The 10,958-nt window shown below is 39.4% G+C and overlaps 1 protein-coding gene across 1 annotated transcript; it reads right to left on the reverse strand.

Moving 5' to 3' along the window:
* Positions 1–2,104: 2,104 nt before the first annotated feature.
* Positions 2,105–9,753, reverse strand: LOC114034216 (PDZ and LIM domain protein 1-like; the record flags this gene model as incomplete). The annotated part of the gene is made up of 3 exons (XM_027849818.1): positions 8,962–9,753; positions 5,631–5,782; positions 2,105–2,189 (listed from the first exon to the last, which is right to left on the reverse strand). Coding segments are annotated over exons 1-3 (363 nt in total), but the record flags the coding sequence as incomplete, so codon positions are not given.
* Positions 9,754–10,958: the final 1,205 nt, after the last annotated feature.

Genomic DNA, 10,958 nt, shown 5'->3' on the forward strand with positions numbered 1-10,958 from the left:
AGTCAAAGAAGTAGAATGATCCTTAAAGAGAATATGGGAATCCTCAAAGTGCAATTTTTATTACCTGCTGGGGCTAATATTTTTCCTGTAGGAGATGATTTCTTAAATAATGCAAATCAAAGGGAAAATCTGATACTGAATACTCATTTTCCTCATGCTGCTTTTCAGGAATGTAATTAATGTTTAAAGCAAGGTTAACACGGGTAGTAATGACCTGGCTGATAAGAGATAGCAGCATTTTGCAATTCACTAATACCTGGATGCGCTGCTAAGCACTAGCCGGAATGTTCACTAATACTAAATGAAATTTCATAATCTTCACAATTGGAGTTAACCTGACCAAACAAGTTTGTAAATTAGTTTTCACAAATCGCTCTCTGAAGAAAAGAGCACTTGCCTCACAAAGTCTGCACCAACCTTGTTGATATTTGCCAATATTAACTACGGCTCTTTCCAGAAATTACCCAAGTCTTTCAGCGGCTCACCAGAAACACAAATATTTGCCTATAACAAATATATAGCCTCTTCCATCAAGATTCTCATGAACAACAACAACAACAATAATAATAGGAAAAGCGATTGGAGGCAGAGGGCATGACCATTGTCCAGATGGCCTCACTGTCCTGAGCTGACATCTGCTCTAACAGATGGGAGAACCAGTCCAAACGAGAAACAAGTTCCCAGAAGAGGAGGAAAGAAGGCAGAGAGGGAGGGGAATGCTTTCTTATAAGATGGAAAACAAAAGAAAATATTTCTATTCTGTCGTCTAGGTACAAAATATGGACATGATAGACTACTATTCTTTAACCGGATTCATTTGGAGACCTGATTCATTGATCTTTTAAAAATTTCATTTTTATCAAGGGATTAATTAAGCCACAGTGAGACAGAAGGCTCAGGGGAAAGGCCCTGGGTTTAGAGCCAGAGGACCTTAGTTCAAGGCCCTGAGCAGCCACTTACTACCCATGTGACCTTACAAAGGTCTTTAAAATGAAGCGGCTGGACTAGATGACTCACTCTGAGGTCCCTTCCAGCTCAAATATATAAAATAATGAGATATTTAGAAATCTCACCCTTATTATTTTGTACCAGTCCTGAGCCTCTGGCCCACAGCATGGAAAAAGCGCTGGATCGGGGATGAGGAAATAAGTGTTGGAGAAAATTGCTTACTGCCAGTTAATATCATGGGAAAGTCACTTAATGTTTCTGAGCCTCAGTTTCCCACTTCTCTCACAGTTTGTTTCTGATGAAATCACTTTGGAAACCTCAAAATGCTATGGAAATGCGAGCCATTATTCTGTTTTTTCCCTAGAACTGTCATGAATTATTTTACCTGAAATCTAGTTAATATTGGCCTGTCCTTTATTGTGCTAGGTTCATTAACTTCCCTAAGAAATAATTAGTAAGTTTTCCCTATTACCTATGCTTAAACCAATCTGTGTTTTGCTTGTGTCTGTCTATCTGTAACTTGGTGTGTGTCTCACTGCTTTCTTTTCTGCAGTCTCCTCTACCTCTTTCTGGTCCCACAGTCACCTTTCCTGTTTTCCATGCATCCCTAAGACAGGAGTTACAGGGGCAAGAAATCTGAAGGTGAGGATTCAGCAGACTCAGGGTCTATTCCCTGCTCTGAAACTACCTTACTGTGTGACCTCCGGCAAGTTGCTTGCCCTCTCTGGGCTTCTGGTTCTGTATCTATAAAATGAGCAGGTTGTAAAAATGAAATCGTACTCCCTTGGTCCTTTACAGGTCTGAGTCCTCAGTTTCCAAAATGAAAGAACAAGACAAACACCAGATTGTTCAGCTTACAAAATGGAAGAACAAGATAAAACACCAGATTGCCCCTGGGGTGATCTTCTTGTAAGAAACAGTTCAGGAGCACTACTATCTTAGTACCCCTGGGGTAATAGAATATAGTCAGATTACATCAATAGAATATCAATTCCTCAAGGGTGGGGACAATTTTGATTTCACCTTTGTATCCTCCAGACATAAAAGAGTACTTTATACACAGTAGATGCCTAACATATGTTTATTGCATTGAATTCTGCTGTTGCTTTAAAAATATGGAAAAGAGACTAGAGAGTGATAAAGAATTGCTACTTACTTGGGGTTCAGAAGCTAAATTCATTTTGTATGGATGGCGTTTCCCTTCCTCTGTCACAAGGGGAGACCAGATTTTATGTTCACTCCTGCAACAGACAGAATTATTTCAACCACAGGATTAAGTAAAAAGTAGAGACTAGCAGAAATAAACTTCTCAGTGAGAGAGAGACAGAAACAGGGAAGGGAGGGGGCAAGCATTTATATAACGCTTAGTACTTGGCACTGTGCTAAATGCTTTGCAAACATCATCTCACTGATCCTTATTACAAACCCTTCAATGTAGGTGTTGTTATTATCTCCAATTTACAGTTGAGGAAACTGAGGCAAACACAGGTTAAGTGACTTGCCCAGGGTCACACAGAGAGGTAAAATTCTAATTGTGGCAAAAACAAAGCATCAATTCCAAAGCTAGCCTTTAAAATATATAAGTAATCATTGTGAGTAAGGACTATTTGTCAAAAAAGTAGCTGACCCAAGGAACTTCATAATAAATGCATTTAAGTAAGTATTTTGTGCTTAGTGCTGCCTATACTAATACTATTGGGAGGAGTGCTATGGTCTATGGATCAAACTGGCTCAGCCTAATTTCATCTGACTCTTGAAACAAGTACCAGGAGGTGATAAACACAGTTTATTAATGCCTGTAGTTGCAAAAACACAATAAAGATGCAGAATTTTGAGTAGGCAGATGCTTATTTGTTTAAATAGCAGTCTTAGAAGTCTTAAAAGTGCCAATATCCTCAAAAAGACCAAAATGATGGTGATGGACTATGAAAGCAAACCATCATTCCTAAGTAAGGCATAAATCTACCTACTTGCCAGAGACAGAACCTAAGAGTTTATTGCCAAAGAAAATGTAGAGATTCCCTAAATATTTATGATCCTATACTTTAGGTAGGAATTAAATTCCTTGGCAAGAGACTGCCTGCTTTAAAAAATGTTTGTTTTTAGAGATCTCTTCATCTGTTTTGCTTGTACCTGTCTACCTCACTGTAACTTCCTGATGTGTATCTTTCTACCCTCTTTTTCCCATTTCACTCCACCTCTCTCCCTTAATTAGCCATAACACAGGGGACGGCTGTAGTACAGTAGAAAGACTTGAAGTCAGGAAAACTCAGGTTCAAATACCACTTCTGCCAATCACTGGTTGGGTGACCTGAAGCCTTGCTCTCTCTCTGTGGCCTGGTTTCCTAACCTTTAAAATGGAAATAATAATACTATTTGTAGCACTTACCCCACAAGACTGTTGTGAGGACCAGTTATATGTAAAGCTCTTTGCAAACTTTAAAACACTTTATAAAATCACAGAACTGAAATACGTTTTTATTATTTATGCCATCAATTGAATTGGTTTTATGTTCCCTGGTCTTCATTTTACTTTATTTTTTAAATTAAATTTTTTTTTCAAATGAAGATCCACCTTCTCCCCCTCTCACCTCCATTCCCCAAGCCCCAATTGATAAGCAAAGAAAACAACAACAATAACAACAAATATGTTACAAAATGCATAATCAAGAGAAACAAATTTCTGAATTGGTCACGTCCAAAAACAATGCCCCAGTTTGCACCCTGAGTTCTTCACCTCTCTATCTGGAGGTGAATAGTATGTTTCATCTTGAGTATCCTAGAATCATGATTGGTTATTGTGTTAATCCAAGTTCCTAAGTCTTTCAAAGTTGTTTGTCTTTGCTGTTGCTAAATTGTTCTGCTTCTGTTCATTTCATTTTTTATCAGTTCATATAAATCTTCTCAGGTTTCTCTCAAAGTCCCCTTCATCATTTTTTACAACCCAGTGAAATTCCTTCACATTCATATACTACAACTTGTTTAGCCATTCCCAAAATTGATGGGCACCCCCTGAATTTCCAATTCTTTGCCATTGCAAAAATAGCTGGTATAAGTATTTTTGTATGTGTGGTTCCCTTTTCTCTTTCTTTGATCACTTTGGGCTATACCCACTCTTAATTTTAGAAGCTGGTAAAATCGGGGCAGCTACGTGGCACAATGGATAGAGTACCAGCCCTACAGTCAGGAGGACCTGAGTTCAAATCAGGCCTCACTTACTAGCTGTGTGACCCTGTGACCTCAATTACCTCCAAAAAGAAAGAAATTGGTGAAATACATTTCCCTCTTTCTCAAACAATTTATCTTTCTCTCCCTCTACTCCACAACTAAATTAAGTTGCTCTTTACTTAAGTGGCTTACAACTGGTTTTTTTTTCTTTCTTTCTACATCAGTGGACTCTCAATAGGAGAACAGTTTTCCCATTCCTGTTGTAGAAGATACAGGAAATCTATTCTCAAGGCCTTCAACTCTAGTTGAATAGGATAGTACTAATACACATGAGACAACCAGAGGCAGTTTCAAGTTAATGTTAATGATACAAGAATCCAGAATATGGGAAAGCACACGTCATTATTGTCTGACCTTAGGCAGACTCCTCCTCCTCTTCTGGGACTTGGATATCCCAACTGTAAAACGAGAATGGATGTTTGGCCACAAAGGTCCCTTCCAGCTCTAACAGCCTGTGATTCTATCAGCTCCTAAAATTCCACATCCCTATGAATCTTTCCCAGATGAAATGGAGCATGGAGCAAACCACTATCCCATATGCAACTCCCATGAGTCTCTTCTCACTCTCTACGTTATAAGTACATTTACCACCAGACTTGAACTTAATGAAAATGTTGAAAGTGACAGACAATATTTGTTCCATGTTCTGGTTTATTTCAGTATTGTTCCTATCACACTAAGCTTCTGGCCTTGCTGGTGATCCTGAGAAACCATGGGCAGATAATTGGTGGGCTTTAGGATGACAAGAGTCAAGGGCAGTAAGATATAGTGAGAACAGTTTGGACTCAGAAGACCTGGCTTTGAGTCCTACCTTCCCTCTTTTTCCTCTAGAAAGGCAAGTGACTTAATCTTCCTAAGGCTCCATTCTATTCTCTGTTCAAAGGGAATGATGATAATTGTATTAACTATATAAAAACTCTTTATAAATTATAAAATAGTAAAGTAGAATTGCAAGCTACTAGAATTATACCCAAAAAGCAGCAAAGGAGTCTCTGAATTATGTCAATTTTACTTCCTAATGACAAGTTCTATAAATGTGCAAATGTTAGTATCACGGACAGAAAGAATCATGAAAACTCAGTTAGTAGGGCATTTGGAGGCCATGTTGTCCAAAGCGAGGCATGATTCCCAGGCCATAAGGGCTCCTCAGCTCAGAAGGTTCTCTCCCACTTCTTGTCTTCCCAGAGCACTTTATCTGGCTCTTTGCTTTGTCCCTGTCACACTACATTTTGTATAATTCAGATGTGTATACATGGATTATCCCCTACCCTCCAATATGATACCCCTTCCGCTAGGATGTAAGTTCTCTGAAGGCAAGTGCCCAGTCATTTTTTAAAATCTTTGTATACCTGGCACATAGTGGGAGATGGAAATGTGTGGAAAGAATATTGGCATTAAAACTTACAACACTTCTGTGAAATGAATGGCAAATTCTATTTGTTTCTAGGCTTTACCTGCCCACTGTGAGGGTTATGTCATCTATGCAGCTCTTGATTTTATTCTGGGCTTCCAAATGAGTCATGTTGCTGGTATTTTCTCCATCAATGGCCAAGATAACATCTCCAATACATACATTAGCCAGTGCTGCTTTGCTGCCTGGAGTAACCTGAAGAAGAGGGGACAGCATATCAGTCAATTAAGAGCTATTTACACCTGAATAAATTCTCTTCCCTCCTGATCAAATATTCATTGATTTGGAGTAGCTGGTCATTTGTCCTGAAATAGAAAGACAATTTTAAAAAGATACTTAATTGCTTAAAATTATAAGTTTAAGTAATTGAAAAAGTAAAATCAAGGTGCTCATTTAGTCCTGGCAGGGCAGGAAAGATAGCAAAAAGAACACTTGACTTTCAACCAAGAGGACTTAGAATTCAAATTTGAGATCTGCCACCCGTGGTTACGTGACTTAAGGCAAGTCACTGGATTTCTCTTGAGTATTGGTTTCCTTGCCTGTGAAATGGGACTAATACTTGCATTACCTATGTCATGAGGGTATTGTGAGGGAGGATGGAATGGCAGTGTTATTTCTACTCATCCTGGCTCTGCCACTTAGGGCTGTATAACATGTCGGAGCCGTGATTTTCCAGTCCGTAAAATGGGGCAACACCATTGCAACCTACCTCACAGGGTTGTTGTGTGGGAAGTGCTTTATAAAATACGATTATATTATGAGATCAAATAAGAAGTATATCAAAGCAATTTGAAGCCATAACACTCGCTATTAATAGCTCTTTAATCATCCGGTGGTCTGTTGTTGAAGCAGAATCATTCTGTGCAGAAGCCAGCTGATCTCACCTTTCCTTTTCTACAGCAAAGGAGACACAGCCCAAGTTGGGGAGGGGCCATATGACAGGAGGGATCAGCAGTTGGGGCCCACTATATTTTCTTACAACTTGCACTCTCACAAGAGAATGTTATAGAAATATGCCCAAGTAAACAAGGCTTAGAAAAAAAGATATCCTCTCTCTTGCCATCTTTGCTGTCTGTTTTCACCTCTGGTCCTTTCATTTGCTCTTTCTAGAAGGAATGAAGCTCAGCTAGGATTTACAGAAACTAGCTCTTGTTCTAATTCCACTAGCAAATGTAGAACATGGTGAAGGGAACAATCCATGGAGCACATAAGAAAAGATTTCTATCTAATGTGAGACAGTTTGGTCTACTGGATAGAGTGGAGTCAGCCAACTAGGACAGCTCATTAGCAGTTTGACTATGAGTCACTTAACTTCCCTCTGCCTCAGTTTCTTTGTCTATAAAATGGGGATAAGAGTTCCTTCCTTACAGGGTTGTAGTGAAAACCAAAAGAAAGTATATGTAAATTGCTTTGCAAACCTTAAAGGGCTACATATAAATAATCAGCTGTGGTTTTCATTTCAGATGACCACTCACCATTGTTCTACTGCCAAAAACCCAATAATCTATGAGAGCTCACACTCACATAATTCTTCAGGTTTTGCTTTCCTCAAAACCAAATTACAAAAAATTGTTATAAATACTCTGCAGGTGAGAAAACTAATGAGGGGGTGAACTTGTTAACAATCCTAGGAGCCTTAGAATCACGTGAGACAGGGCAGGTAGGTGGCACAGTGGATAGAGCACTGGCCCTGAAGTCAGGAGGACCCGAGTTCAAACCTGGCCTCAGACCAAACACTTGACACTTACTAGCTGTGTGACCCTGGGCAAGTCACTTAACCCCAATTGCCCCCCCCAAAAAAAGAATCACGTGAGACCTGAGGGATCCTTTTGTCTGACCACAGAGCCTACTAAGCTAGTAAGTGTCACAGCTGGAGCTAAAGTCTTCTGACTCCAAGTTCTATATTCTTTCAATTTTATTGATATTTACGTAAAGTAAAAGACATAGTCTCTGCCCTGGGAGTTTACGGTCTAGTTGAGTAAACTCCATATGCTCATAGACAATGGAAACTTACAACATAACATATCAAAGGGCAGAAATCATAAGACTTAACTTGAGAGACGCCCTACAAGAGTAGTTAGGCATGTTCCAGGAAAAAGAGGAAAAGGCAGTGCTATTTCTACTAAATTTGGCCATAAATTCCATGAAAGAGAAGTGGACATGGAGTACGAAGACCTAGGTCCAAATCCTGGCTCTGCCAATTATGGCTGGGAGACTTCAGTTTCCCAATCTGTAAAATGGGGTAATAACATTCCAACCTACCTCACAGGGTTGTTATGTGGTAAGTGCTTTGTAAACTATGAACTAAAGAAATATGAGCAATTATTACATTATAGTCAAGAAAAGAGAGAATCTGCTTTTGCAATTGCCTCGTCTATGGGCAGGGGCCAGGCTAAAGGCTTGCAGCAGACGCAGTCACCTCTACCAGCAACTTGGAGTGGTCTCCATGGGTTCTAGGCATTTGAATGAAGGGCAGGCAATTCAACAAACTTTTGCTGAGCACTTAGTCTGTACAAAATTGTTCCTCTTAGGTATTGTGGGGAATAGGACAATGGTTCCTTCCTGCCCTCAGCCAGTTTATTTTATTGAGGGTCAGGCTCATGAGAACTCCCTCCAGTTCTCAGACAGGGCCAAAAGAACCCTAAAGATCATCTAGTCCAGGTGTGAGGAACATGTGGCCTAAAATTTGGATTTGTTCTGTGAAATTTGGATTCAGTCAAAAGACCGCACTTGAGGACCTAGAAGGCTACATGTGGCTTTAAGGGCACAGGTTCCTCACCCCTGATCTAGTCCAATTCCCTCATTTTACAGAAATAGAAGAGAAGGTTTCTAGAGGTTAAGAGACTTGCTAGTTTGTGGCATGGCCACCGACAGGAAAAGGCTGAACTGGAGCCAGGAAAACCTGGGTTTGAATACTGACTCAGAAATTTTAGGCAAAATATGTGATGTCTCTGGACCTCACCTTTTTTATCTATAAAATGGGAATAAAAAATATTTGCAGTACCTAACTTATGGATTTTATTAGGAACATTTTATGTCATCTTTAAAATGCTATGTAAACATGAGATTTTTATTATCGTTTGTTAATTTAGATGTTCTAGGTTCTGCACTAATCTCTTTCTCAATTAGACTTCTTCATAAAGGCAAGTCAACCCATATTGGGTGTGCTAGTGACAGGTACCCAAGGTTTTTCCTTGGAAAGTTAAAGTTCCAGCCCTTTAAGAAAACAATGGTTGGGTAATTATTCAAAAAGTAATCTCTGGACACAATCACCATTGTTAACTTTATCTGGCAATTATCACCCCCTTTTCAAGGAAGTTGTCAAGAAGAGGTTGTCACTGAAAAATTTTGTAAATTCAAGTCAATTACTTAACCTGTGTGGACTTTAGTTCCTCCATTTGTAAAATACAGGAAATATCAGTTTTCTCCCCTCCCTTCTTCAGCAAATGACATGGCATGGTCTTAGAGAATCTGCAGAGCGTGGAAAACAGTCTCATCATAGCCTTGTATTAATTCCTTGGTGGTTTTCCCATCCATGACTGCCAAGGAGATCGTGACCTCTTCAGTCAAATGCAAAGCTCATCTTCCCATCATCTTCTAGACTGAAATACTATAATGACATTCTTCTTGGTGTGACCCTTGAATGGAGACATGCTGAGTAGACCTCCTCTCTTTCAGGGTTGGGGCCAGGCTACTGGGAGCATCACCACAAAAATGCCCTGATGAATTTCATTCCAGTAAATATTGGGATAGATTAACTGAATAAATGCTATTCTGATGGGTTCTTCTCTTTCATTCTATTCCAGTCCTTTTCACTTTATCCCCTTGTGGCAGCTGAGATCACCTATTGCTGCTAATATTTCCCAGATGACCAATTTCATTGGATGAGAGGATGAGGGCATTTTCAAAATACAGTCATTTTCCCAAAAAAACTTCTTTCTTTTTCATGTTCAGACAAGGGCCTTGCTCCATTGACCTTTGGGGAGATGTTGCACAAAGCCCACTTATTTCAAGATGGTGATGATCTTTTTTAAAAGTCAGAAACAGCCTGATAACCCCTTTAAGGGGTCCATTTTTAAGCATGCCCTCAGGGTTTCAGGGCAAAGAGCACATACCATAAACACAAATTACTATATTGCTGGATTTCCAAACTGTCAAGCAACATGTTACTCTTGCCAATCTCATTCCTGCATCTCTTGCCCCTCCTCTTCCTGCCCTTTTGTCAGTTGCTGGGAGAAGAAAAAAACAGTCAACATAAACTAAGCAGCCACTTGGGCTAGGGTGTGGACAGGATCAGGGCTTCTGCTAACAAGGACGGGGGAAATGAAAGATTGAAATGGAAAAAGGAATTCACCAAGACAGACTTCTTAGAGATTTGGAAAGTAAACAGTGCCATAAGGGAAATATGAAACAAAAGTGATTACTAGATGCTCTGAAGAAAATTGATAGGACAATGGGTACAAGAATTACAACAGATGAGATGGCATGAAGAAGTTGAAATCACAGGTCAGGTCAATAAAAGTATCAAAAAGCTATAAGTGGATCTAACTGCAAGGGGTCCAAGGCAAGATGTCTGGAGGAAGAACTAGAAATCGATGTGAGAAAAAAGAAAAAAACCCCACACTTGTCAATTTAAAGCTAAACATCCCTATTTAAACTTCAAATCCCTATGACCACAGACTAACCTGATCTGGGTCCAAGCAGCCAAAAGCAAAAGGGGAAATTGAGGTCATTACCTCAATAATTCAAACAACAGCAACAAAAGTGGCCATTTCGATTACATGAAAAGAGATGATCTCTCCGCTGGCAACAACAACCAATGCAAATTCGTAATTTTTTCTTTTCTGTTTTGGCGATAGACACTCGGCCACTGATGAAAAATATATGAAAACTTACATGGCCTAATAGTAGATTGCATTTATATATGTGTGTCATTGAGGATATAAATATTTGCAGATTAGAAACTGCTAATGAAAAGAACATCATGCATTTATAAGGTACATTTACCTCCATTATTTCATTTGGTCCTTGAATCAGTATAGAAAGGTGAGTGATGAAGGCATTAATTATCATGCCCATTTTACAGATTCCCAGGGAGGAAAAGTAACTCAGTGAGTTACTTAGCAGAGAGATAAGCCCTAATGCAGAGTCAGGCTACCTGGGTTCTAGTCCTAGTTCAATCAATTGTTTGAAGAAGTTTGGACAAGTTGTACCCTCTCTGTGGTGCTCAATTTCCCATCTGTAAAATGAAGGGAGTAGCCTAGCTCTCTAAGACTTTGAATCCATAGCTGCAGTTGTAATTGTAGTGGTTGTAATCATAGTAATAGTAGTAGTAGTAGTAGTAGTAGTAGTAGTAGTAGTAGTAGTAGTA

This window comes from Vombatus ursinus, unplaced genomic scaffold (genome assembly GCF_900497805.2).
Source record: "Vombatus ursinus unplaced genomic scaffold, bare-nosed wombat genome assembly UNPS02008569.1, whole genome shotgun sequence".
Taxonomy (NCBI): domain Eukaryota; kingdom Metazoa; phylum Chordata; class Mammalia; order Diprotodontia; family Vombatidae; genus Vombatus; species Vombatus ursinus.